At 53.3% G+C, this 23,960-nt stretch overlaps 10 protein-coding genes across 10 annotated transcripts; 3 read left to right on the forward strand and 7 right to left on the reverse strand.

Moving 5' to 3' along the window:
* KVR01_002748 (uncharacterized protein) lies at nucleotides 1-1,269 on the reverse strand. Its single transcript, XM_044791496.1, has 2 exons — nucleotides 1,249-1,269; nucleotides 1-1,191 (listed from the first exon to the last, which is right to left on the reverse strand). The coding sequence occupies exon 2, from the start codon at nucleotides 761-763 to the stop codon at nucleotides 113-115; it is 651 nt and encodes a 216-aa protein (XP_044647763.1). The 5' UTR covers nucleotides 764-1,191; nucleotides 1,249-1,269; the 3' UTR covers nucleotides 1-112.
* A 78-nt stretch (nucleotides 1,270-1,347) lies between these two features.
* Nucleotides 1,348-3,511, forward strand: KVR01_002871 (uncharacterized protein). Its single transcript, XM_044791848.1, has 3 exons — nucleotides 1,348-1,801; nucleotides 1,864-2,597; nucleotides 2,791-3,511. Exons 1-3 carry the CDS (start codon nucleotides 1,546-1,548, stop codon nucleotides 3,391-3,393), a joined length of 1,593 nt encoding a protein of 530 aa, XP_044647886.1. The 5' UTR covers nucleotides 1,348-1,545; the 3' UTR covers nucleotides 3,394-3,511.
* A 491-nt stretch (nucleotides 3,512-4,002) lies between these two features.
* KVR01_002024 (uncharacterized protein) lies at nucleotides 4,003-5,576 on the reverse strand. Its single transcript, XM_044783626.1, has 4 exons — nucleotides 5,474-5,576; nucleotides 5,208-5,295; nucleotides 4,640-5,150; nucleotides 4,003-4,538 (listed from the first exon to the last, which is right to left on the reverse strand). Exons 3-4 carry the CDS (start codon nucleotides 5,140-5,142, stop codon nucleotides 4,151-4,153), a joined length of 891 nt encoding a protein of 296 aa, XP_044647039.1. The 5' UTR covers nucleotides 5,143-5,150; nucleotides 5,208-5,295; nucleotides 5,474-5,576; the 3' UTR covers nucleotides 4,003-4,150.
* Nucleotides 5,577-5,771: 195 nt separating this feature from the next.
* Nucleotides 5,772-7,870, reverse strand: KVR01_003288 (uncharacterized protein). Its single transcript, XM_044789844.1, has 4 exons — nucleotides 7,532-7,870; nucleotides 7,084-7,421; nucleotides 6,923-7,021; nucleotides 5,772-6,853 (listed from the first exon to the last, which is right to left on the reverse strand). Exons 1-4 carry the CDS (start codon nucleotides 7,597-7,599, stop codon nucleotides 6,579-6,581), a joined length of 780 nt encoding a protein of 259 aa, XP_044648303.1. The 5' UTR covers nucleotides 7,600-7,870; the 3' UTR covers nucleotides 5,772-6,578.
* Nucleotides 7,871-8,119: 249 nt separating this feature from the next.
* Nucleotides 8,120-9,841, forward strand: KVR01_003565 (uncharacterized protein). Its single transcript, XM_044784360.1, has one exon. The coding sequence runs from the start codon at nucleotides 8,612-8,614 to the stop codon at nucleotides 9,581-9,583; it is 972 nt and encodes a 323-aa protein (XP_044648580.1). The 5' UTR covers nucleotides 8,120-8,611; the 3' UTR covers nucleotides 9,584-9,841.
* Nucleotides 9,842-9,849: 8 nt separating this feature from the next.
* Nucleotides 9,850-12,215, reverse strand: KVR01_003186 (uncharacterized protein). The gene is made up of 4 exons (XM_044792523.1): nucleotides 11,449-12,215; nucleotides 11,120-11,376; nucleotides 10,843-10,962; nucleotides 9,850-10,772 (listed from the first exon to the last, which is right to left on the reverse strand). Exons 1-4 carry the CDS (start codon nucleotides 11,749-11,751, stop codon nucleotides 10,043-10,045), a joined length of 1,410 nt encoding a protein of 469 aa, XP_044648201.1. The 5' UTR covers nucleotides 11,752-12,215; the 3' UTR covers nucleotides 9,850-10,042.
* Nucleotides 12,216-13,394: 1,179 nt separating this feature from the next.
* Nucleotides 13,395-13,739, reverse strand: KVR01_003916 (uncharacterized protein; the record flags this gene model as incomplete). Its single annotated transcript, XM_044786100.1, has 1 exon — nucleotides 13,395-13,739. One exon carries the CDS (start codon nucleotides 13,737-13,739, stop codon nucleotides 13,395-13,397), a length of 345 nt encoding a protein of 114 aa, XP_044648931.1.
* Nucleotides 13,740-17,237: 3,498 nt separating this feature from the next.
* On the reverse strand, nucleotides 17,238-18,254 carry KVR01_002270 (uncharacterized protein). The gene is made up of 3 exons (XM_044783138.1): nucleotides 18,101-18,254; nucleotides 17,745-18,038; nucleotides 17,238-17,668 (listed from the first exon to the last, which is right to left on the reverse strand). The coding sequence occupies exons 2-3, from the start codon at nucleotides 17,951-17,953 to the stop codon at nucleotides 17,578-17,580; spliced, it is 300 nt and encodes a 99-aa protein (XP_044647285.1). The 5' UTR covers nucleotides 17,954-18,038; nucleotides 18,101-18,254; the 3' UTR covers nucleotides 17,238-17,577.
* Nucleotides 18,255-18,343: 89 nt separating this feature from the next.
* KVR01_002912 (mitochondrial 54S ribosomal protein YmL3) lies at nucleotides 18,344-20,312 on the forward strand. The gene has a single exon (XM_044793571.1). The coding sequence runs from the start codon at nucleotides 18,618-18,620 to the stop codon at nucleotides 19,980-19,982; it is 1,365 nt and encodes a 454-aa protein (XP_044647927.1). The 5' UTR covers nucleotides 18,344-18,617; the 3' UTR covers nucleotides 19,983-20,312.
* Nucleotides 20,313-20,332: 20 nt separating this feature from the next.
* On the reverse strand, nucleotides 20,333-23,139 carry KVR01_002813 (uncharacterized protein). The gene is made up of 2 exons (XM_044787947.1): nucleotides 22,763-23,139; nucleotides 20,333-22,690 (listed from the first exon to the last, which is right to left on the reverse strand). Exons 1-2 carry the CDS (start codon nucleotides 22,950-22,952, stop codon nucleotides 20,430-20,432), a joined length of 2,451 nt encoding a protein of 816 aa, XP_044647828.1. The 5' UTR covers nucleotides 22,953-23,139; the 3' UTR covers nucleotides 20,333-20,429.
* Nucleotides 23,140-23,960: the final 821 nt, after the last annotated feature.

Consider the following 23,960-nt stretch of genomic DNA (forward strand, 5'->3'; position numbering starts at 1 on the left):
TTCATATCCCTCAGGAAAAATGACTTTCTGTCTCTTAATCGCTTTCAGGTGTTTGGACCACTACCCTAGGGTAGCTTGGAGACTCTAATCGAAAGACCCCATTAAGTGTATCTCAGGCCACTGCCCAGTTCGTGAGCTCCGCCATCCAGAGCCAGCCCAATATCAGTGGGATTGCGGCCAGCACAATCCACCAGATCTCAACTGTGATCTGCCGTTTCATCCAGCGTCTCCAGGCAGTCCTCCAGTCCCGCCGATAGGCGCATTGCGGAGTTGCAAAGACTAAGCAGCCGAGGCCTGGCCGGGACTCACATTCGATGTGCTCCCGACGCCTTTGTATTAGGAGACTGTTGGTGCTGAATGTCAGCGAAATCCGAGACAGATGTTGCAGTGTGGTGATTATATAGATGACACACGTTACGCTACCCCTGCAAAACTCGAGGTCAGAACGCAGGTTGCACTTCCGGTCGTTTGGACAGTCCAGGTGCAGCATTCTCCTCTCCATTAGCCACGCCACCTTGAGCCGAACGCCAGTGTCGACCAGGTTGTAGAAGTGACGGCTGGTATGTTTTAGGGAGAGCGCGTCAGGATACGTGAGCTCCTTGCTGATAAGAAGATGAAGTTCCGTCGGCAAGTCCATTAAGTTGGTCTGTGGCCTCGGTGCCGACGCCTCAATGCTGTGGTTGGCGGTGACCAACTCGTCATTTCCCAGGTCTGCTGACTTGGTGGTCTGAACAGGGATATGGCAGCATAGCAGGGAAGTCATGATGTGCCCTGTTCGAGAGTATGGCTTTGTAAGGTGAGGTGGTTTGTTTCAGGGGACTGCAGATTGTTTTCGAGGAAACGATGAGTGATGAATTGATGGAAATGGCACGGGTTGGGAAACGGCAAGATGGCTTGTACGAAATGTGGTTGCCTGGGGAAGGGACACACATCACATTGGCGCCCGACCTTGCTTGCCGGTACGTTTGGATCCAGGGGCCAGAGTGGTCAGCAAATGTAGAAACTGGGAATTCCATGAAAAGTTATTGCAACCAAGGTGTAGAGACGAGAATGACCTTCTTGCTCGAGTTGTGGTTCTGCGCATGCCTTTGCCGAAGCTACCAGCCGGGCATTGAGCCGTCTCTGCACTTTCCACTGAATTGGCCAGTTGAATTTCAGAGCCGAGATGAGAGTCGATATGATTGAGTGTGCCTTGACTGATGATCAGCTGTTGCCCTTCACTACCTAAGTAGGTACTTAAGTACCTACCTAGGTACCTGTGTACCTAAGCAGGTAAGCAGGTAGGAGCTGGTATTAAATCGCGTAGGCATTGAGCACCCTATGTAGACTCGAGCCCCTGTGCAGTCCGTCCCAGGCAACCAGGATACATATTACCACGTGCTTCCGCTCCACTAGCGCGTGTTGCGGGGGCGGGGAAGGCAGCCGCTCGTCTCGTCTCGCGCGACCAAAACCACCCTTGTGCAAACAGTCATGACGCGGCAAGCAGCAGGTCGATGATGCGTCCTGATGCAACAATAGGCATGAACTACTTGTACAGCCGCCGTCATGGCGTCTGACAGCGACAGCGAGTACGCCTTATCACTTGAAGAAGAACAGTTACTGGTCTCCCTCGTCAAAGACACGCCACTTGACCGTGCTGGTTCGCCCCACGATGCACCCAAGAGCCTTCCGAGTAGTTCGCAGCCGAGGGCTGCTTTGGTTGGCGTCGGCCGCACCAACAGCATCAACGCCTTTGTCCACAAGACCCAGCCGCAGTCTACGCCGTCAGTCATCCCGGCTGACGACATCAGGTACCCGGATCGTAGGCACAACAACTCCCCGCTATCGAGGTCCCAAAACCCTGACTGACCTGCAAGATTCCAGTGACTCCGGCCTTGGCCAATGTGGAACAATCCGAATCCTGCGGGCAACCCAAACCTCTGGCCGATGATACCCCGGATGCAAGACCGCCACTTCTTCGATTCCGAACATATCCCAGGAAGCCGCTCTCAGTCTCCGACTTGACCGCAGGGGCGTGGTGCGAGCTTCAGTATGAATATACCTTGACCCGGCTGCCGGGCGGCAAGAAGACTAGGACGGCGGCCATGAAAGAAGGCAGCAAGCTTCACCAGAAACTCGAAGATGAAGTGCACACCACCGTGCAGGTCGAGATAGCAACCAAGGAGGATGCTTTCGGCCTGAAAGTCTGGAACATTATCCAGGGTTTGAGGACGCTCCGGGACACCGGTCTGACAAGAGAGCTCGAGGTCTGGGGTCTGGTCGACGGAAACATCGTGAATGGTCTGATAGACTTTCTAAGCTATCAGAATCCGAGCCCAGAGTTCGAAGATGAGTGGCTCAGCAGTCAAAGCAGCCAACCCGCCACCGAGGACAAGTCGCAACATAAGATCACTAACTTCTTCCCGTCGGATCGACCCGAGCCGCCTCGGACAAAGCCTTTGCGAAAGGTTTACCTGACGGATGTCAAGACCCGAGGGTCGAAGACCCTGCCAAAAGGTGCGGCGCTGCGGCCGACCAAGGTGCAGCTGTATCTCTACCATCGCTTTCTATCTGATATGGCCTCAGACAAGGTCGATTTCTTGCAGGTATTCAGGAGAGTAAGCAGCTTCTACATACAATTCTTACCCCTTCAGGGACAAACACACCCCAGTCCCGGTCTCCACAGCCAAGGCATCAGGGGCTACGTGCTTGTTGAAGACAGGCTATAGCCACCTTGTGGCCTACTCCTCGCGCCTCTTGGCAGTAAGCTATTCCTTGAAAGTCTTTGACCGCTGACTCCGAATGCTGTAGTACGGCTTGGACGTTGACTCGCCCTTCTCCGACGCTTTCCTCGCACAGATCGGCGAGTTACACGACGACGTGTTTCACGACTCCAGCTCCGTCCTGTCTACGACCACGGCGCCATCCCAGGACTCGGATGTGCATGATCTCTTGAAATATCGCTCGCTGCAGGAGCTTGTCCCGTTGCTTAGAGATGAGGTCAGGTTGACCTTCCCGGCGGGCGCTGATAGCCTGGGAAGCTTGGTGACTGTGGAATACCGACTGCGCGGGCAAGAAGGTGAACGCATCGGGGCCACCCTCGTTGCGGTCGACTCACAGGTCCTGGACCAGTATCTGGATGAATACATGGAGTGGTGGAGGGGTGAGAGAGCGGCGAAAGGGGTCGAAATTGAAGAGGCGTACAAATGCTCCTATTGTGAATTTGCGGACATATGTTCTTGGAGGAAAGATATCGACGAAGAAAATCTGAGGCGGGCCCATGAGAAGAGGAACGCGCAAATGGAGAAGGGTGACGCCGGCGAAAGGAAGCAGCGTTCTAGGTCACCAAAACCCAGGCGAAAAAAGGGCAGCCCTTTAGCTGAAGTTGCGGCGACACCCCCAGCTATCTTATAATCGTGAGATAGGTGCCGGCGGGGGAAAATGCAATCACGTACAAAACAACATCATCCAGGCATACAGACACATGCAGTGTGTATATATATTTAAATTAAAGTATAAAAATAGAAAGGGGTTAAGAAAACTTATAATAACTTAGAAGTTAAAATACTTTAGTTCCTACTAAACTGTGGTAGGAGGTTCCTTGTAAGAGGTTACCCTAGAGGCCTTAGGTATACCCTCTGTTTTTACAGGTGTGGATCTCTAATCCCTTCATGAAAGCCTCATGATGTATTGAATTAGTAATTCAGAGGTCTAGATCAATAGTAGTTGTCTGTATGTGCCTGGATACTTGGGTAGCAAGGCCCACACAAGTAAGAGTAGACCAAGATTTATTAGTACAACTCAACCCCATTTTCCCTATCATTTCCTTTTTCTGCCCCCCCCCCAATTTTCTTTTCGTGCACGTAAGTCATCATAATCAGTCCTTTGAAGCCGATGCTACCACGGACGTCATGCTCAGGTAGCAGTATCAATAACGACACGTGCAACTTCAATCTCGAATGTCAGTATCAGTGACCTTGTGGGAGAAGAGGTTCGCCAACATAATGTAGACACCTCGCCTCCGTATCAAAGATATCAATATGTATTCCTGATAGTCGGGAAATATCATGTTGGTATTCGAACAACCCACTCCTTTCAACAAGACTCAACTAAGCGCAAGGAAGGAGTCAAACCTGTGCGAGCAACACAAGGTGCCATGACTGTCGTCGACTCAGTCAACAACAAAAGGATCATCTGGTGACACGCCCTTTACAACAAACCGGGGCTCCCTTGTAGGAGTCTCATGCTCAACCTTTGCGCCAAGGTCTGCAAGTGTGGCAGACAACCTCGCAGGTGCAGTTTTGGTCGCCTTGGTGGGCGCCTTAGTAGACGCCTTGCGAGCAACGCTCGAGGGTGTGACAATCTTGCGCTTCTTGGGCGTTGCGAGCGACCGGGTCTCTTCCAACTGCTGCCCAGCCTCTGCCAGCTGCATGTTGAGCTCGCAGACTTGCGCTGACAAGCTCTCGATCTCCTTGTTCATCGCTGCAAGCTCCAAATCCTTTCGAGCAAGCAGTCCCTCTCTCTGTATCAGCTGCTTCTTCAGCCACGCGGCGTTTCCCCTGCTCACCGTTAGTCACCCGCTGCGGAGCCTAAATTGATGCGTGCAGAGAAATGAAACACAAAACATGCGGATCAATGCAAATATAAGAATAGTGCTTACTCCGAGACGAGCCGATGCGACTTCTCCAGCTGGGTTGCTGGGTTGGCAGGTAAAAAGTTTTTCCATTCATCACAGCAAATCTGAACCTTCCACAGGTTCACCACAGCGCTTATATCCTCGAGGAGTGCACTGTGCGGTATTTCGAGCCATAGAGGACACGTGTTGTCCTCATGAACGTGTTCAACTGATGTCTGAGTCACAACGAAATGCTTTCGGGTCTTCTGGTGATCGTTACCGTAGGATTCGCTGAACTTGATGTAGTTGATGATGTTTGGATTGTTGTTGTCGAAATCGACGGTAAAGACAACCTTGGTCACACCAATCTTGAGATGCAAGAGTGCGTCACTCTTGGTGTCTACCGTGAAGGGCGATGTGACTTCAGAAAGAACGGCCGTCTCAAACTTCCACTGGAGCCAACAGTGCGTCATGTCGTTTTTAGAGCAGATCTCCGCAAATAGACCAGCATTCTGGTCGTTCAGGGAAAACTGAATCTTGGAATACATCTTGACAACTGGTCATGCTCGTGTGTTAGAATCGCACGAAACGAGCGTCGGGCGGCAGCGCCTACCGGTTTACCATGGAAGCCACTTGATTCGCAATTCAGACGAAGAGAGAGGTAGTTCTGCGATTACTAGGTGAATCGCGGGAGTGAAAGCCTGGTAATGAGGTATTACTTCAGTCAGCGAGATACGATCAAAGGCGGAGGAGAGCAATTCACAAGGACACGAAGGGCGAATTGTTCCTGATATGGCAGGAAGCTCATGGGCTTGGATCTCAAGTCATTCAAAATTGACTGGAAAGCAAGCGAGGTGAATGCGTTTATGGAGGGCTTACCACTGCAGTTGGTGAGGTTGACCTCGTACCACGTGGTGCATATGGGAACACAAGGCAGGAAGAACTTGGCACTTAGGAAAAGAGGGCGATGAGAAGTTGAAACTCTGAAAGAATAAGTTCAAGGCAATGAACGAGAGGAGAGCCTGATGGTTTGTAGCTGTTCAAGGTGTGCCGTCGGGCGGTGTTTGTGGGGACCGTCTTGCACTTGACTGATTTTGCATGGGTGGGGGGAAGGGGAAGGGGAAGGAGGGAGTGATTCGGACGGATTCAAGTAGCCCAGGCTTAAAAACGAAACATATGTCAACTAAGCCCGTAGTAAATTTGATGCAGTTGCTTCCAAGGTTCTGAGAGCTCAAATCTATCTACTTAGTAGGTACCTAAAGTCCTAGCATACTTCACCTCCGCTGTGGCTCTCCACGACATGAGTCTCAACCCCCCCCCCCCAACTCCTTCCTGGGCCACCGCAGTGGTTCACATTGTATCAAACCAGATGCTGACCAGCTTGCGTGTTGATAATCGCGTTGGTACAACCCGTTGGGGCGGGCTGTCTACTTTGGCAAATCGTCGCAGGCGTCCGGTTCTGCTCAGTGGAGGATTGCTCGCTCAGCTCCCTGAGCTCCTCTACATCTCGCTTTCCAAATTGGAGCAAAAGCACCGTTGCCTAAGTACTCTTTGTCCATACAACCGAGGCTGTAAAGGTGCGGCTGACCGTCTTCTATGCAAGCGCACAATTGGCACTCCCACTTTCCATGCCCAGGTGGACCCCCACCCAGCCGGAGGACGTGTAGTGCTCGTGGCACATTGTCCTTGAGACGGTCTGACAGGTGTAATGGCCAGCGCACCTTGCATCCTTGAAATCCGCTTCTCACAGACTCCCAGCTAGATTCCCAGCACAATGCTCCATACATTCTCGCCTTCCCTGAACCGCTTCATCGCAGCTTGGACGCGTTTGATGTTGTGGGACACGGTGAACGAGTTGTAAGAGGGGGGACTCTGAAGCGTAACGTGGCCGTATAGCAGGGGCAGGAAGACATGCCCTGGCGGTGGAAAAGGGTCAGCCATCGAACAGATCTCGGCCTTTTATAGAATCACCCGGGATCATCAATCATTCGTGTATCGCTTTGGACCCTTTGGCTACGATCAGGCGATCCCCTGCGGTTTTGATGTCCGATTTCAGCTCCCGTAACGCGTTACGATCCAGTGACATCTTCATCAGCAGGGTCGAGGACATCCTGTTCGAAAGCATCTTAACCTCTTCGCCCAGGTTGGACTGGCTGATGACCTTGCCGTTGCACAGTTCCACCACGAGGGCCTCGGCCAGGTTCTGACAGTTGGCCTCGAACAGGTTGTAGCGTGGATGCTCGGAGATATACCTAGATGCTGATGGAATGTCAGCCACCCACTCACTCACTCGGCCAGCAGGAGCTCATCATCACTTCGCCGACTTACCAATCTCCAGAATCTCCTGGTGTGTCCGTGTGGTCTCCCCGATATAGCTTGCTCCCGTCCAGGACTGCACCATCTCCTCGGTGACAGGGAAGCACCGTGCTGCGGGGCTGTCAGCTACCTGCCCAACGGGTCCATGGGACTTTAGAAACTGAAATGCCTACGGTAGTTCTTCATTATTTTAGTGGTCGGAAGCATTTGGTCACTCATTAGGTCGTAAAGATAGCACGTTCCCTCGCCTCTGTCGACAGTGACCAGCGCCCAGTGCGAGAGGCTGTCGAGCGACAGCCCGGCGCTCTTCATCAGGAGCTTGGAAGCCAGCTTGGTGACCTGGATGCCGTTGATGTCGATGGCCGAGGTGGCGACAAGCACCGCCCTCGTCTTGCATCTCGAGGTGTACTCTAGCGGCTCCTCCAGCTCACAGGCGGTGTGGTCACCGTTGAGTTTCGAGCGGATGAGGTTGAGGAGCGCCTTCTTGTCATCCTTGACTTCGCCATGTCTCCTGAGGGGCGCAGTCAGCTGGCAGGCCCCGGTGCATCCGTGCGGTTGGCCTCTTGTTGGCGCCGTCCGAGGCTGATGATGAAGGGAGGAGACGTGGGAGACGTCACTCACTTTAGCTTTTCGTAGTATTCCTTTCCTGCAGCGATCAGTTGCGTTGCGCTGACCCCGTGAAATGGCATCCTGCAGGGCCCAAAAAGAGAGAGAGGCTTGAATGAGCGAGAGCACTTCGGTATCAAAACACCCGAGTCCGAAGCACAGTAGCGCCCGCAGGCTTCGCAGCGGCTGAACCAAACGACAAGGAAAGGAAAATCGTGGAAGAAGGGTTCAAAAGACCGAGGGGAGAAAACAAGTCCGCATATGTGGAATCCTGGACGAAAGCACACATGGGAAGGTCCGGGAGACTTCCCTGTCCAGCCGCCGCCGGTGCCCAGGAACGCCCCGCCAACCCAGCTAAGCCTTGTGCTCAGCCTCAAAAATAGCAACGGGCTCTCCGCCGTCACGCATTGGTTGACATGCAGACTAGGTCCCGCCACCCCGGTGACTGACGCAAGGCGCGCGGGACTTGCTCGGCTTGCTGCTTTGGGGGCGGCCTCGGGGTTTCGTCCACTGGACCCAGTCCTTCGGCCTCAGGACTGCGCGCTACGGCAGCACCCGGCTCATAGGTACTCAAGTCAGAATATCCACTCACGCACCAACCCCCTGGCGCCCACCACGATTTCGTATGCTCGTGATTGGCATTACTTACTAACTTTAATATTATATATTAGACTTAACATATATTTTAAATCAAACTTCTAATCATATTAGAGATCCTAAATGAATGAATGAGCAAGACCTGTAGACCAGTCGCTAACGAGTTTGCTCTCCTCGAGCTTCAGAAGGGAACAGCGACCACTGGGGGTTGTTGTTGACCCTAACCCCAGCCCAACTCAATGACTGACACACAGGCTCGCTCGCAGCTGCCCTTTTCGGTGAGGCGTTACGACACCTTGTTCACCCGTTCCATTCGACGTTGATGAAGCCTACGACTGTTTTGAACCACCTAAATCTATAAGGAGAGCCTCTTAAATTTCACGACATCAGCGGCCGGCATCTTGTGTGCAAGCTTTTCTGAAACAACCTTGGAAGCTTCGGTCCCGACTCTGAAGCTCCCATCTCGCGGCATCACAACTCCAACTCACCACCACTACTATGAAGTTCCCCGCTGAGCCAGGCATGCAATATGCATACTGCGGAACGAATGACGGTGTTTCACTCGCTTTTCAGACCTCATTGCCTCTCGAGGACATCCCTGAATCTGGCCCCGGGTCGCTGAGTGACCCCCGCCGCCAGACCTGTATCCTTCTCATGCATGGCTTCAGCGGTTCCTCCAAGTACTTCACGCGCAACTTCGCCGCGCTCTCAGAAAACCACTGGGTAGTTTCCCCAGACATGCGTGGCCACGGTGCCTCGGGCCGCACCAAAGGGGGCTACCACGTTGCCAGACTGGCTGCCGACCTGCGATCGATCGTCGAGTGCCTCCGCCAAGCCAGTGGCAAGATCAAGATCGTACCCGTTGGCTGCTCCATAGGCGCCGCCATTCTGTGGACCCATGTTGAGCTCTTCGGCGACAACGATTTCGCAGGCTTTGTCTTCGCCGACCAGGCCCCTCTTCAGGACCGCTCGGCGTTCGACAACTGGGACGCCTCCAAAGCTCATCTCGGGTGCTACGATGAGGCGACCATGCTGGCCGCCCAGCGCGCCTGGATAGAGACCCCAGAAGAGGCGCACAAGGGACTGGTCAGCGAATGCCTTGGATACCGCTTCGCCCCTGAGGAGAGTGACCACGTCAGCCCTGAGGCTGCCGCAGATGATGAGGCGTTCTTTACGGGCATCAGCGCTCTGTGCGACGGGCAGTGGCTCGCGAGGCTCCTGGCCGACCATACAAGGTACGATCACCGCGAGGCTGTCGAGCTCATCAAAAAGCCTACCCTCGTTTTGGCCGGACGCCGGACGGGCTGTTTTCCATTGGAAGGTTTGAAGGAGACGGTTGCAAGGGTGGGCCAAGGGAATGAGAAGCCAGGACTAGCAAAGTGGTCCGTCTTTGACAGTGGCCACTGGATGTTCTATGAAGATCCGGAGCGTTTCAACAAGGAAATCCTCGAGTTCGTATCTCAGTGTTGAGCCGGATCTTGACGGAAAACATTCTTCAACAGATTGGGGCAGCCCTAATTATAAGTGTTACACCAGATGATACCTAATAGCTTTATCAGGCTGCGGACCCTGAGATTGAGTATAGCAGTCCATGTGAAGACGGCAGGACTAGTACCACACGTGCCGAGTGAGATCTGAGACGGCAATCACTGCTCGAATGTTTGACTCGTTTCTGTGCATCCCTGATTTGCACCTTGGAGTAGTGCATTTGACTTCAAATTCTGTGGAGCTGATGAAACATTTCGATCATTGATTATATCCAAGTCGAATTTCCAAGGCTGCGACTCGGCACACAAAACACAAGCGCGTAGTAGTTTTTCACACTATCATACTATCTGGTTTCGTCTATTCCGCACACGTCCAAGAACTATCATACTATCTCAAAGCATTTTGAAGGTCCGTTCGTCACTTCTATCACAAAGAACAGTGTTAGCCTCTCCAGGGGGTCGAACCGTCGGATGTGGTTCTTTCCAAGTCCCAATCCAGCCTTTCGGAGGACGAGTCGTATAATCCCGAGCTCGTCAGGGACCGCCGATGCCCAGACCCTGAGGCACGATGCTGTCTTCTAAGCGAAGAATCGTCGAGGAAAGCCCCAACTGCCAGGCCTCGCAACGCAGAAACTGAGCTCCTGTGCACATTAGGCGGCGGTGGCGGCATGAAGTGCGTGGCGTCGCGATCTGATGCTGCGTTCTGCCCCAGCCTTCTCTCAGAAGGGAGGTCGCTCATCTGAACAGAAAATGCGGCATCCCCTGTGCGGTCCTGTTCGAGACTGTCGATCCGGAGGTCGAAGTTTAGAACGGCCCGAGTACCCATAGACCCGGCCTCCAGGTCTTTGCTTGGCCTCTCGACAGTCCAGCTGTCGTGGCTGGTGGTGTGCTGCTCAACCTTGCTCAGCTTCCTCCTGCTTGCCCTCTGTCCAATCGTCAGGGGTGCTGGATTCTGACCGAGGGTGTTGTTTTGTCGGTAGACAGAAAACCACCTGGGCATCCATTGGTTCAGAAGTGGCTTAAGGGTGACTGCGCATGCACAGACAATTGCACCTTGCACCTCAATCGAGGTCCAGTAAACAAGATCGGCGCCGTCGTAGGAGAAGTCGAGAGACGGGTGGTTTTCCGTTTGAAGCAGTTTCATTAGTCGGACAATTGACACTATGCAAACGCTATATCATTTGGATGTCTTGGATCAGCGAGATGTCTTTGCCCAGCGAGATAAGTGGCTCTATTACTGACAAGAACCCTAGTGAAAACACCATAGCCAGCATCCATTTCTGACGTCTAGGCATGCGGAGTGTCGGCAGAACGGGGAGAGGTAGTGCAAATATTATAAAGTCTGTTGACATGTGAAGTCCTCTTGTCCAGTGTCAGTTTCCAAGTTGAGCCCAGATTGGATTGCCAGGTCTGCCGAGAGAAGGGGGGGTATGGCAGCTTTGCGAGAAGATCCGCTCCACATTGCAATCAATCTTACCTAGGTAGGGGGGAACGATGCCAAATGAGAGAAAACACTTACACGCTTGCCCACCACGCGCTTTGTGGCTGACAATAAGCCTTCTCACGGAGGGCAAACACCCAGTACGCCTCCAGAGGAATGCAGGCTGTGAAAACAATGCACAGCATCCATAGAGTCGCTATTATGACCGTAGCGAGGACCAGCCTCCCTGCAACTCTAATCCAGTGATAAGAAAACAAACTGAGATACAGCAACACCATTGATATCTTGGAAAAGCCTAAAGAAAGCGTGTAGAAAAGCACGCCATACCATGCCGACTAGAGGAAGACCTTTTTAGTTAATCCGGACGTAGTTGAGCAGTAGAAAAACAGCATTTGAAGAGAACTCACTTTTTGGAATGGGCTCAAATTTGCCATCCAGTCATAGTCGTACATGTGCTTTCCTATTCCTCGCTGACTCTGCTCGATAGCGCTGGTAGTTACGCCGCAGGAGAAAATCCACGATATTAGAATGAGCCAGTCAGACCAGCCAACTACACTGAGAATGCATGTCCTAGTGTAGAAGCGCAGCGCCACAAAAACAGCCGCGATCGCCCAGGTTACAACCGCGCATACAATGATATTTGGGACGAGGGAATCGTGGGGCAAGGTTGAAGGGTCCATCAGAGGTGGGAAAGGCCCGTCAGTCGACATGACGATTACGAAATGAGATCAAAAAGTGAGCGATAAGAACGTTGGAAAGTCTGGAACTCATGGAATCGGTGCCGCAGGAGATTTTGTTTATGCCATGTCTTCGCAGAATGCCCAGACCGGAAGAGCAGACAGAGCCCCAGTTTACACAGACACAGCCCGTAAACAGCTGTCATTTCTGCATAGAATCGTAGAAAGGGGTATAGTAGAACTGGGGGTTTTGGGATACTGACCGGTTCGTCCCATCTTGAGACCCGTGGTAGGATACAACCTGGATGATCATCCTACCCGGCTAGATGCGCCTCTGCTGTACGGTTTCCCCAGATTTTATGCGCTGCGACAGGAAACATGATTGAGTTATCTAATGACTTCGTAGCCGAGGAGCTTGAAGTTTGGTTGGGTGTGGCACACTAAAGTCTGACAGGCAGGGCGGGCCGTTGAGGCGACCTCTGCGGTCGTTGGTTCAGTGGCATCTGTTAATGATTACTAGTAGTCAGAGGAGGGTCAGCAAAAGCAGGGAACCTAAAGGCACCTGAGCCGAGAGGTAAGAAAACCAGTACAGAAGTAGCCGTGACCATCATGGAGATTTCTTCTTTGCCAGAACGCCAGCTGGCGTCATTTGAGAGCAGATTGCAATAAGAATCATGCATTGGGCCGTGTAGGCATACAATCTGTCTCGTCACACCCAACCGGGTGGTTCTCATAAAACTCAGACCTTGCACATGTGCTTGTGGCAAAGGGTCTCGAGCCCAGGTGGACGCAGGAATAAGCCCACCGCGTCACTCTCGGAACCATTGCGACAAGGGTTGGTTCGAGGGTCAACTCCAGTCGGTCAGATTGCCAATGGACAAACTAGGCTCCCTTGACAACTGCTGAATACCAATGTATGTCAATTGGAGCCATCGGTGAGGGCCGATGGCTTCATCAAGCAGGTCAGAGCAAAGGCAATTGGTGGATGGGCGCTCGGAACCGAAGTCCAAGACCCAAAGGAATCGGCGTTGGTTGTCTACATGGGTACTGCCTTCCGTATGCAAGTAAGACATCCTAGAGGTCGGCCCGTAGTCGTGATAGGCACACGACCGACAGGAGACAACGCGCCCGGGTTTCGTATTTGTTGCATGGAGTCTTCCATTGCAGTTAGGTCGGCGACCTCAGGCGGCGCCCCTGCATTGTCTGGGTGCCACATGCGTATGAAGTAGACTACCCTAGGGTAGATGCGGGTGTTTGCAGGTGTGCGGCGCCTTCCAACGCACAAGGGTTGTGATTCCGGGGTGAAGGAATGATTAATTGTTGCGAACCACAACTCGCAAAGAAAGCACCATCGGGAAAGAGACAAAACTTGAGTTTCAAGATCAACCAACAAGGTTGCAGGTGTATGTATGCATGCAGGAGCAGTGCTCGATATTGATCGACCGGTAGTGCTCAGGCTGAATCGGCCACGAGTAAATGAGCTGCCTATCCTCAACCCCGGAACGAGTATATCCGTCGCAATATTTGGCAGAACCGACCATTCAGGTCCTTGAATCATTTCCCCGCGTTCAGTCAGAAACCCTAGCTAGACCATACCATGTTAAACTCACAGGTGGATGCTGTGGGTGCATCCATCTTCCACTTTGGCTTAGTCGTCCCACTCTGGCAGTAGCCCATCAGTTCCTTGCCAATGACTCTTGCATTCGGACAGACTCGATACCTTTGCCAATAAGCCAAGCCGCAAGTAGCGAGTGAAACCAGCGACTGATCGAGCCCTCCAATAACGTCGGCTTCTCGTTCTGGTAGCGCCACAACCATGTTTCGTTGACGAAGACGACGTCGTCGGAAGCATCCGCTCCAACAGGCTCGATCGCTGCCACGATGATTCCGTCAGATCTCGGACCGCGGAAGCCCTCTGGCGCACTCAGTCTCATCTCTACACGCTCGCCATGAGATTCGCTGCCCCTGTACTGCACAATATATACTCCATCGACCCGCTGGTCCATGGTCGCAAAATCCATGGTGTTGATGTAATTGGCCTCAAAGGTCTCCCCAAAGCTGACCGGAAGCATCTTCCGGATGAGATATGCTTGAGGTGTCCATGTAAACGCAACCATTGTAGCCCTGACGTAGCGAGTGAGCAGCTCATCCAGACTCCCTGTAGACCAACCGAGCTCAGACAAAGCCGCTGGCTTGGACACCACACGCTCGTGCCATAAGACATATCCCTCTGCCTCGTTGGCTGCCAAAACCTGTGGCAATGACCTTGGTAACACAGCCCCAGGGGACTTATTTGGAGGGAATGAGTTACGTGATGTTGCAATTTCTGTGTGGGGACCTCGCTTATGTCTTTGAGTAGCACAGCTCTCTATGTTGCGCATAACTGACCGTCTCAGTAGGAATAGATACAGAGTAGGTGCAGCGACTGCAGCGAGTGCCACCGCCTGTCGTGGTGGGATATTGAAAAGCATCTTGTCAAAAGTTCTCAGGCAGCTTAGAAGAGACGTCGGGACCTGACCGTCACAAGATGTCTCAAGTGCTCCATCATCTCCGTCAGACGGGAGAGCTAGTCTAATTAGCTCCCGCGCCCATGTTGTGGTCCGGGAACTGTACTCGTCCTCGGCCCGCTCACATGTGAGCCTCCAGGGTCACCATTTCTGGCCCGCCATCCTGTCACAAATTTTTGACATTTAATTACACTCGAATTCCTTCACTTGTTTTTACATCGTGTATGACTTCATGAACTGTTAATATGCTTACAATTGTCACTCTTACATTACTATGTCCAACAGAACTTTCTTAATAAGAAATTCAAGATTATTGTACCGTGCTTCACTGACACATCCCATTGTGCTAGCAAAACATAATAGGTCTAAACAAATGTTGGATGAACTGACTGACCCCTGACTGCGGTATCCTAGCAAAGTGGGGTAGAGCTAAGGATAGAATAACTGAAATCAAAAAAATCGATCCTCCACGGACTCGAACCGTGAACCTTTACCACCGGAAAGTAACTAGATTTATATTAGATGGTTGTTGTGAGTGGATAGTGGAATAATGATGAATGCTTACCGCGCTACCATTGCGCCAAAGGACCTTGCAATAAAACCACTAACAGTACAAATATATTATATAGTAAATAACATTACAAGCAACATTTGAAAAGTCCCCACCCAAGCCTTACTCTTAAAAGTCCAAGAAGGCCTCATTAATCCATTTAACAACTGGCCAACAAGGGGAAATTTGGGGAAAGTAAGAGTAAGAACTGTACTAAGAACATTGTACCTCACCTGAAGTGCTGCTGACATAAAGGAACTTTGAAAAGTCCAGCAAACACAACGCCGAGCAGGCCCATTTGACTCCAAACTACAAGTGACACTGACTGTACTTCTGTGTAATTCTGCCTTGCGCTGCTGTATGTTTGTGGAAGACAGTGTCCACTGATAAGCCGTATGCCTAACGTGTCTTACACGGCATAGTCTCACCTAGTGACATTAGAATTCGTATGGGAATGAGCTTCTTGATGACTATCTATGGAAATCTTTTGGCAGCTCATTGGTGATCGCCAGTGACCTGGACTGGCTCCACACCGGTCTTCAATCTCAGTGAGGCCAGGAAGTCAAGTTTAAGCAGCGGATTACAGGCGCCAGGAACAGTATTGAACTAGCGTGCAAGATACCCTATTTGTCTGGTGATGGGCAACATGTGAATGTGATAAGTGTTGAGAAAGTTGAGAGAGGCAGGGTGGTGATTTCTTAAGCGAATGTATTCCTTACCATGGCACCGATTGCCGGGAGCTCAAGGAGCTCAAGCACTCATGGGCTTGCCGAAACAGGCAATCAGCGCGTGAAACCCAAGGAAGTGGTTTCCTTTCTGATCCCCATACATATAAGTTGTACGTGGTGCCTTCATAGAGTGGTAAAAGCTCACGGCACACCGTTAAAAGAGGGCATTATGCCAATAACAATACAGAGAGAATATAAGGGTGATCAAAGGGAATACAAATGAAGGGGGCGCATCTGTTTGTATCTGCAGTTGAACAGCACTTGTAGGGAGGATGCAGCCAGTAGAAGGACCTACCTCCCTAGTAGTGAGCCATTCTTTAGCAAAGTTTCAAGTGCACACCTAGGTACATAATCAATGACACATCTGGAAATGTCAAGCAAGCCTTGCTTAAATCAGCTTATAAACAGACTACTTTTCAATGGAGTGCCATCAATTGGCCGTTCAAGCAGCATTTTGAGTAGCTCCATCATCCATGGAACGTATTTGCTGCCGACTGATGACTTCTTTAACAACTCCTTGTCAGGGTCTCAACGGAACGGGGAAATAGATGCAGAGGTACTTTGAAGTTGGTGAGGGCCCGGGGACTTCCCCCCTCCATGCCCAAGTCGAGACGGTATGAGCCAGCAGGGCTGTTGCAAGTCAGCATGTTGCCTCGCTAGAGCAGACAAAAATCCAACTGAAAGTGTGCACTGGCCGTTGATTTCGGCTGCCACGTCATCTGGGAGTAGATTCTCAAAGGAAGGAATCTTGAGACTGAGTCGACCACTAGGTACCTGCCTGGGTACTTAGGTAGGTACCTATCAATGAATTCATCAAGCAGCATGCCTATGTGATCAATTCCTCTCCGAGTCGCATGAACCCTGGCAGTAAGCACAAAATTACAACGGATCCTACGAGGAGAACTTGACACCAGTTTACACACAGGAAACTTCAATAACTATGCGTCCCGATCCATTTGTCATTGTCGCAATAAAAGTGACCGATATATTACTGAGCATCATTTTTGATCCGCCAGGCCAGACCTCTGCCCCTGCTCTATACGGCCACAAGTTTACAGTGCAAGACCAGACCAACAGAATCGAAGCCTGCAGTATTGGCAGAAACACACTCTCCGGTTCGTGCAGTGCTGCCGTGATGTATACAGCAGCCACGGAAGGGCCGATTGCCGATACTAAATTCCGAAATTGATGCAGACAGGATTCCACCGGCCAATACATCTATACCGGACGCAGACCGGACGCAGCACCATCTGCCGTCCGGTTCACTGTTTGAGAGCAGCCGACGGCTTGATGCGGCAACCAAAGGCGGCAATCGCCTCTTCGGAAAATCGGCCCCATAGGTGCTGCAAAGGTCCGTCTGTCACCCGGAGAGGAAATCCATGTTGAACTTCTGCAATTTCTGACTTTTTTCATCTGTTGTTAGTTACCAGCTCTGACTTTGTTGCCGCGTCAAGCTTCACACCTGACACTGCAGCGACTCTCATGGTATCCACGGTCTTGGGCTCTTGGTTGTACTCCTGCTGGCAGCCTGAAGTTTGGAGATCTGGCTTTGTTGGAAGAAAAGCGTACATGGCATTTGCTGCTTGGCACCTGTTGGGGATTGTGGCTTGGGTACGAAGGTTAGTCGTGGTGATTTTGAAAGTGACTTCGAGCAGAAGAGCGTCCAGGATACACAGGAGTTCAAACCGCAGTATATTACCGTTGCAGCGGCCCGGAACAACGTAACCAAAGATCCGGGTTTGCATTGGAATACGTCGCATGAGGACTTGGTAGATACTACAGCGCAAGTATAGAGTAGCAGATTGTTCTGGAAATTAACGTCTCTTAAAAAAATCGAACGTGGCACGTCTGTGGGAGAGGTCGAGATGCCGTGATTCAAGACCCATCTGAGAAGTACCGATTGTCGCAATACTTATTCGCACAGCACATGCCCCATTCTCTCGGGTCTTGTAGTGTTTGCACCCCAACGAGTTCTGACGATGGTTCACAGCAGGCTTTCTGGTGACGTGCAATTGGTTCCGTGCTGGACTGTTCAGTCGACAGCCCGTATCTCTAAATATTCTACACTTGAATCCTACTTCGTTTGCACCTCCGATGACGCACTCAGTGCTGCAGTTGAGCTTCCGTTTTGGCCCTTCTCGTGCTCCCTTATTTGCTTGGTCCAGCTGGCCCCTGGTCAGTACTGCGGAGGTTCAACCTGCCTGCTGGTGCCTGCTGGGCTGTATTGGTTGGGCGACCTACTATCGGCTGGGGTAGAACCGGCCTGGTTCTGGCATCTTGTGTCTGAATTCGCGGTCCGCGCTTAGCCTCCAGGTGAGGGCTGTGAATCCCAGAATCACGGCACCGAAGACGGCAGTGTTGACCTTCCAGTTGGACGGCTGGGCATACCAGCCACCAGCTGGCGACCAGACGTGCTTGGGATATCTGCCGCGTAAGCTGTCAGTTCGCATGCCGCATGTACAGGGGCCATTGTCGTCGAGTCGGAGTCGGCGGGGGACGGAGGCGGGCTACTGACGGAACTCTGGGACCGCCACCCTGCAAAGCTGTCAGCGTGTGCTCGCTCGAAAGAGCAAGGAATCGGGAACGGCAGGGCTTACCATGGTGTCTGTTTCTCTTGGTCAATTGGGGGGATGGAGGCTGTGTGGGACGATGATGTCTGCGGGCGACGAGGGCTTGAGTTGAGGTCAGTCAGTCAATCAATCAGACGGGCGCGGATTGGTTGGACGTCGGGCACACGCCAGTGACCTCTGCCGGCCGGGAGAGCAAATGGCAGGCCGGGCACATGGTTAATGGTCGAGCTCTGGACAGTCTACCCGTAGGCAATTATGTCAGCGAAAACTCGAAGCAGTGGGCAGCTAACAGTGGCAGGGGTGCTTCGGGAGCTCACACGAGCGCCATGTGCAGACGCCTCTGATAGTGCGTCTGAGCTCACCATTTTTTTTCGCAACGGCTGCTCGCTCTGCTCCACGCGACGCCATCCACACGACTGCCACCACCACCCACCGCTGTCCCACGACCTCCCATGACGGCAACCCCCTCCGCGTCCCGCGTCTAAGTCAAGGTGCTGTACCCCGATTGAGTGGCTTGGGAGCACAGCCTGCACATTTTCTCCCCATGAAGAGGTTAAGGTTGGAAAAATGGTCCGGGCAACTGCTCACAGCTCGCCCGGCGGTCGCATCACGAAGCCTCTCGTCACACCCTCGTGTGCAATTTCCTAGACCGGACCAGCTTGCCTCTTCCCCACGATGGCAGTCAACAGCTGCAGCAAGAGACATCGAGGCCGAGATCAGGCAGGGCCAACCGGTGCCGAGCCAGCCTATATCTTCTGACCAATTCTCCAAAACTGCCACGGATGAGGCGCCGCTGTGGCCTTCAATATCCGGTCAAGAACCCACGGGACCGGCGCCCTCTCCTCCACCTCAGGACGCCGCAAAATCCGCAAAGCTGGCCGCCCTTCATGCTCGGCTGTCCCTCTCCGACAGGATCCCTATCCAGACCCTCGCGCGCACCCTCGTCGACGCCTCCGCCGACCCAGCACCGCTGTTCAACAACTCCAACCTCGCCTACCTGGGCCAGACTCTCATAAGCTACCATACCTCCGAGCTGCTCATGTGCCGATTCCCCAGGCTACCAATGCAGATCCTGCATGCGGCCATGAAGGCCTACGGTGGCGACAAGACCCTCTTCCATGTCGCACGGTCATGGGGTGTTGAGAGCGCTGCCGCACCAGGCGCCGAGGTTGATCCGGGCCTACTGCAGTTCTCGCTGGAGGCGGAGAGGACATTCAACACCAAGTGGGGCTTGGCAAGAGCCGAGACTGTCTGGGGCCCAAACAAAAACCAGAGGTTCCGTAGGGGTATCTCGAGCAGCGTGGTTTTTGACGACGACTTTGGCGACATGTTTGTTGGAATGAGGGAGGTCGAGCATGACCACGACAACGAGGCCGAGCCGGATCAAGAGGCCGAGTACGATCTTCCAGTGGAGCGGCAGTTGACCCTCGGCGACCCGGACAAGAAGGTGGAGAGGTCACATAACATCCACGCGACATTCGTGCGCGCTGTGGTGGGCGCCATTTACACGTACTGCGGAAGAGAGTCCGCACGGTCGTTCATCAAGGCGCACATACTCTCGCGCCATTTCGACCTGCAAAAGCTGTTCTCCTTCTCGCAACCCACAAGAGAGCTGTCCCGCCTCTGCGGGAGAGAGGAGTTTGACCCTCCCGTGGCAAGGCTACTGTCAGAGACCGGACGTCTTTCCAAGACGCCCGTGTTCGTGGTCGGCATCTTCAGCGGGAATGACAAGCTGGGAGAAGGCGCCGCCGCCAACCTGCACCAGGCCCGCCTCAAGGCTGCGATGAACGCACTCAAGGCGTGGTACCTGTACAGCCCTGGCGAGGACGTGCGGGTGCCGAGTGACATGCTGGTGGAGGGGGCCAAGCCGTGGGAACCGGTGTATGTCGACATTGGCGAGGTTGTATAAGCTGGCCGTTCAGTGTGGTCGAGCCGAAGAAAATATAAGGCAATATTGAGCAGGTCGGGTTGGCATCAGCGGCGCATTATAGACTCGGCGAGTGTACGAGAGCAACGATGATGACCAGAGGCCCTGGGGATTGGCCCGGGCGTGTTCGTGGGCGCTCGCTCCTCACTCCCTCGGGAGTTGTATATTTTGTTTAAAAAAAAATAAAAACGCCGAGATCAAGGAAAAAATTGCAGGAGAGCCCAAATCGTCTAACCACCCGCAAGGTAGTCGTATTCGGGACCTGCGCAACCCAGCTACTACAATTGAACCTATCATATAATCTGTTGACAATGTTATGGCACAACAACACATTCTAGGTTCTTTGTGATGCTCATTCCTACACTGCTGGGGTATCTTTTGCGTTTTGAGACGTGCCTCTGCCTGGTAACTATACAACACACCGGCTCCTCAGCTGAAGTGATCACCCTCCCCTAGTTTGCCGTCAACACCAAGCTGCACCCTACGTCTCCTCCTCTCCGACTTCTCTTTCCCCTCTCTCTCGAGCCTCATCTTCTTCCGCCTCTCATATACCGCCCTCACCGTCCTACGTATCTTCTCCTTCCCCTCGTCATAGTTCGTCTTGGCCAGCTGTACAACCTTGTCGATCTGCTCCGGCGTGTACACGAAATTCCACGTGCTGAGGTATTCGCTCACACCAGGGTCTACACCCTCCACCTTATCATTCTTAAGGAAGGGCAGGTAGACGACCGCGATGCCCGCATCAGGCTCTTGGAGCTGCCAGGTCGTGCTGTCGTCCAGCGCCTTGGAGGGTGGTGGCGGCTCCGTGGAACGCTCCTGGGTAGTGCCAACCCACACGGTGCAGTAACCCAGCTCTCCGGACTCGGCATTGCCCTTTTCGAATTTGTGCGGGCCCTCCACGTCTTCTAGGCCGACGCCTGCCTCACAACGCCGTGCCGTTTGCGCGGCTTTGGCCTCGTCCAGCTTGGCCGATGCTTCCTTTACAGTTGCGGCCTCGGCCTCGCTCAATTCGTGCGCGACCTGCGTGTTTGGCTCGGTCTCTTTGGGCCAGCCAATGCCTATGGGCCATCCCTTGATCCCACGCTGTCGTGCGTAACCGTCCGCCACGGATAGCCAGTTATCTGTCTTGACGTCCGCGGAAGCATCGAATGCGATGAGGATGTCGACATTACGACCGGGCCGCAGGAGAGGGTAGATTGGCAAGTTGTTCGACATCCCGGCATCCATCAGCTGTAAGTATTCATTCTTATAGATGCTCGTGGGCGTCGTGCGGGGCAGTTGTCCCTCCATCCCGTACGTAAAATTTGGCAGCATGGCAGGGTCGATCGGGTGAACCTTGCTCAAATCATCATTATGTCCCGTGACCATTTCGTCAATCGTGGAGAAACCCGTCAGGCTTCGCACCAGAGGACGGACCTCGCGGTAGTAGTGGCTGAGGGTCGCGCAAAAGGCGCTGCCAAAGATGCCCAGCAGAAGTGGCATGCGAGCTTCGGGAAGATGGAAACCTTCCTCTGGAGGGACATCTCGGCCGTTCGCGAACTTGCGTCCCAAAGCCCACGTTGGGATACCAGCGGCGAATTCCTCACAGAATGCCTCGTAGGGCGTGATCTCAAACCATTGGAACCAGGCCTCCTTAGCAGCCTCTTCCTTCTCCTTTTCAGTTGGATGACCAGTCCCGTCAGCCGCAGCGGAGGCATTCGGGATCTCGTGGCGGACTGCCGTGTAGATTGGGAACGGGTTCTGCCCAAATTTGATATTTTGCCTCTGGTTCGACAGCTTGAAATCTCTTGCGTCCACGCCAAGCTCGCCCCTGGGGACCAGCAGCCTCGCTGCCAGGAGGATGCCGTAAATGTCGACCAGGCCAAAGTCTGCATTGGGATCCCCCCTAAGCTTCTCCACGAGACCGCTCAGCAGGTATCTGTTTGTAGGTGCCGATGCTAGTGATGAGAAAGCTACCGGCGGATAAGCTATGTGCACCCCGAGTCTTGCCTTGAGGTGCTCCAAGACGAGGGGCAGACTGCCCTGGGCGAAGGTCGAGTGGAACAGTGCCTGGAGCCAGCACGAGCCACTCACGCCGGAGGTGTAGGTAACGCAATCAAAGAGGCCGTCCTCTCCTGTTGCGATCATGCTTCCGATGCCTGCAACCAAGGCTCTCAGGCCGCCACCGGAACCACAGACCGCAATGGTAGGCACGTCATCCTCATGAATTTCGTTCTCATCAAGGCCCAGATACTTGGCCAACGCCACCGTAACGATCTTCTTCCTCCGAGCCAGGTACTCCTTCTCCTCGTCGCAGAGGTCGTTTGACACACGAACCTTTGCTGAATAACGAATCTCAGGGTTGATTCCGGGGTCGTGAGCCTCCCTCCAGATCTCATCAGCCAAAGATCCAGGGGCCATGGACAGTTCCCCTTGCAGCTTCCTGATATACCCCGGGATGAACTTGGACCACTCGGGCAGCAGCAGGTCGATGAGCTTGTCGGAGACTGCACGCCATTCCTGGTCGGTTATGACGCTGAAATTCTGGAATGTCGTGGTGAATTTCTGCCATGCCCCATTGTCCTCACTCTGAGCCGTGTGGTCCTCCTGCTTGACATGCGTCGCTTGGCCCTCCTCGGTCTCAGCGGTGGAGTCGCCAGGTGTGGCCTGCTTCGGGTGTTTGGCCGCTGGCTGGAGCTCCCGGTAGACATCTGACGGATAGAGGGACCAGATCAGTACGCTGGCGATGAAAATGGTGGCGGGCAAGGTGCGCTTCGATTTACGTTGCTTGGTGTCGGAAGAGAAGAAGCCATGTCGGAGTTGCTGGTGCTGTTGAGGACCGGCGTGCTGACGCGAAGCTGTCGCCCTTTTGGCAGCCCATTGATGCAGCCTCGTCGGGCGACGATGAACGGACGGGCAAGCGCGAACAGCCTGAAAAGGAGCTCTTGACATGGATTGTCGCGGGAACCTCATTGCGCTGTGGGCGTGGTACCAAGTGACGTCCCCAGCTGAGGTAATTAAATTGTCGGCCAGGTGAGTGTTCCCATAAGCCAGGCGTGAATTCTCATATCAGCGAGCGAGGACGGGTCAGACTTGATGCTTAGAGGATGCAATATCTCAAAAGGCGCGTGCGCGTGGAATTCATGTCGTCTAATCAGCTAATGCGTAAAGTGACCGGGTCTGGTCCTGAAATACGGCTGAGCAAGGCCATCACGAACGCGTGAGGTGAGAGTGATATCATGCATCACGGGCGGGAAACAGGTTCGTGGAGCACCAGGGCCTAGAAGCTTCCGCCCGCTTCAACCTGGCGCTGCAGTGCCAAAACTCTTTTCTCAACGCTTGGAAGCCAGCCTGCCCAGCCTGCTTGTGCAAATGCCCTGCCAAGACTGCGTGAAAAGTCGCGGGCCTGCATTTCATACGTACTGGAATGCGTTGACGGCTACTAGCTCTCTTTTCTCTCTCACACTCTCTCTCTTACTTGTCCGTACTTAGACAAGCCTGAGGAGCTAGCGCCAGGTACCTGGGAGAGAGGAGCTTCACAAGGTGGGAGGAAGTACATGAGCTTACCTCCCAACCTCCCACCCTACTCCCTATGTTTCGTTCAGCCGAGCGCGGCTTGGGTCCAGAGTTTTCCCACAGGCCGCGAATGCGTTGGACGAGCTGCAAGAGGGATTGCCTGGATGCCATCGCGAGCTGCGGGTTGAGAGATGCGGAAGTTTGGTGCAGGATGGGCTCCGTGGCCGGTGAAACCCTAGATAAATGTGGGCAAAGTAACATGAAAGCTACATGGCTTGCAGTGATGACCTTGCCAAGCTAGGGGAGTCGAGTCTGCGATGATCAGCAATGGGCTCAACATCAGACAGGCCACACTCGGCTTGCGCTCCTGCTGTGAGTTGGCCAGCCGTCTGATCTAACTGTGACGATGGGCACTCTGTCCTGTCTGTACGCCAGGAGGAGCCAGGAGAAGCTTTGCCGCGACAT

The sequence above is a fragment of the Diaporthe batatas genome (genome assembly GCF_019321695.1).
Source record: "Diaporthe batatas strain CRI 302-4 chromosome Unknown Contig00003, whole genome shotgun sequence".
NCBI lineage: Eukaryota > Fungi > Ascomycota > Sordariomycetes > Diaporthales > Diaporthaceae > Diaporthe > Diaporthe batatas.

What these genes read in the sequence shown, in the direction of transcription:
- KVR01_002748 (XM_044791496.1), bottom strand. Translation starts at nt 763, where the DNA reads ATGACTTCCCTGCTATGCTGCCATATCCCTGTTCAGACCACCAAGTCA.
- KVR01_002871 (XM_044791848.1), top strand. Translation starts at nt 1,546, where the DNA reads ATGGCGTCTGACAGCGACAGCGAGTACGCCTTATCACTTGAAGAAGAA. An exon ending in CGACATCAGGTACCCGGATC is followed by an intron (nt 1,802 to 1,863) that starts GTAGGCACAACA and finishes GCAAGATTCCAG; the next exon opens with TGACTCCGGCCTTGGCCAAT. An exon ending in TCTTGCAGGTATTCAGGAGA is followed by an intron (nt 2,598 to 2,790) that starts GTAAGCAGCTTC and finishes CGAATGCTGTAG; the next exon opens with TACGGCTTGGACGTTGACTC.
- KVR01_002024 (XM_044783626.1), bottom strand. Translation starts at nt 5,142, where the DNA reads ATGTATTCCAAGATTCAGTTTTCCCTGAACGACCAGAATGCTGGTCTA. An exon ending in TCGCATCGGCTCGTCTCGGA is followed by an intron (nt 4,539 to 4,639) that starts GTAAGCACTATT and finishes AACGGTGAGCAG; the next exon opens with GGGAAACGCCGCGTGGCTGA.
- KVR01_003288 (XM_044789844.1), bottom strand. Translation starts at nt 7,599, where the DNA reads ATGCCATTTCACGGGGTCAGCGCAACGCAACTGATCGCTGCAGGAAAG. An exon ending in TAAAATAATGAAGAACTACC is followed by an intron (nt 7,022 to 7,083) that starts GTAGGCATTTCA and finishes ACAGCCCCGCAG; the next exon opens with CACGGTGCTTCCCTGTCACC. An exon ending in CCAGGAGATTCTGGAGATTG is followed by an intron (nt 6,854 to 6,922) that starts GTAAGTCGGCGA and finishes ACATTCCATCAG; the next exon opens with CATCTAGGTATATCTCCGAG.
- KVR01_003565 (XM_044784360.1), top strand. Translation starts at nt 8,612, where the DNA reads ATGAAGTTCCCCGCTGAGCCAGGCATGCAATATGCATACTGCGGAACG.
- KVR01_003186 (XM_044792523.1), bottom strand. Translation starts at nt 11,751, where the DNA reads ATGTCGACTGACGGGCCTTTCCCACCTCTGATGGACCCTTCAACCTTG. An exon ending in ATTTGAGCCCATTCCAAAAA is followed by an intron (nt 11,377 to 11,448) that starts GTGAGTTCTCTT and finishes GTCTTCCTCTAG; the next exon opens with TCGGCATGGTATGGCGTGCT. An exon ending in GTGTTTTCACTAGGGTTCTT is followed by an intron (nt 10,773 to 10,842) that starts GTCAGTAATAGA and finishes CAAATGATATAG; the next exon opens with CGTTTGCATAGTGTCAATTG.
- KVR01_002270 (XM_044783138.1), bottom strand. Translation starts at nt 17,953, where the DNA reads ATGCGAACTGACAGCTTACGCGGCAGATATCCCAAGCACGTCTGGTCG. An exon ending in CGGTTCTACCCCAGCCGATA is followed by an intron (nt 17,669 to 17,744) that starts GTAGGTCGCCCA and finishes ACCAGGGGCCAG; the next exon opens with CTGGACCAAGCAAATAAGGG.
- KVR01_002912 (XM_044793571.1), top strand. Translation starts at nt 18,618, where the DNA reads ATGAAGAGGTTAAGGTTGGAAAAATGGTCCGGGCAACTGCTCACAGCT.
- KVR01_002813 (XM_044787947.1), bottom strand. Translation starts at nt 22,952, where the DNA reads ATGAGGTTCCCGCGACAATCCATGTCAAGAGCTCCTTTTCAGGCTGTT. An exon ending in CTCTTCCGACACCAAGCAAC is followed by an intron (nt 22,691 to 22,762) that starts GTAAATCGAAGC and finishes TCTATCCGTCAG; the next exon opens with ATGTCTACCGGGAGCTCCAG.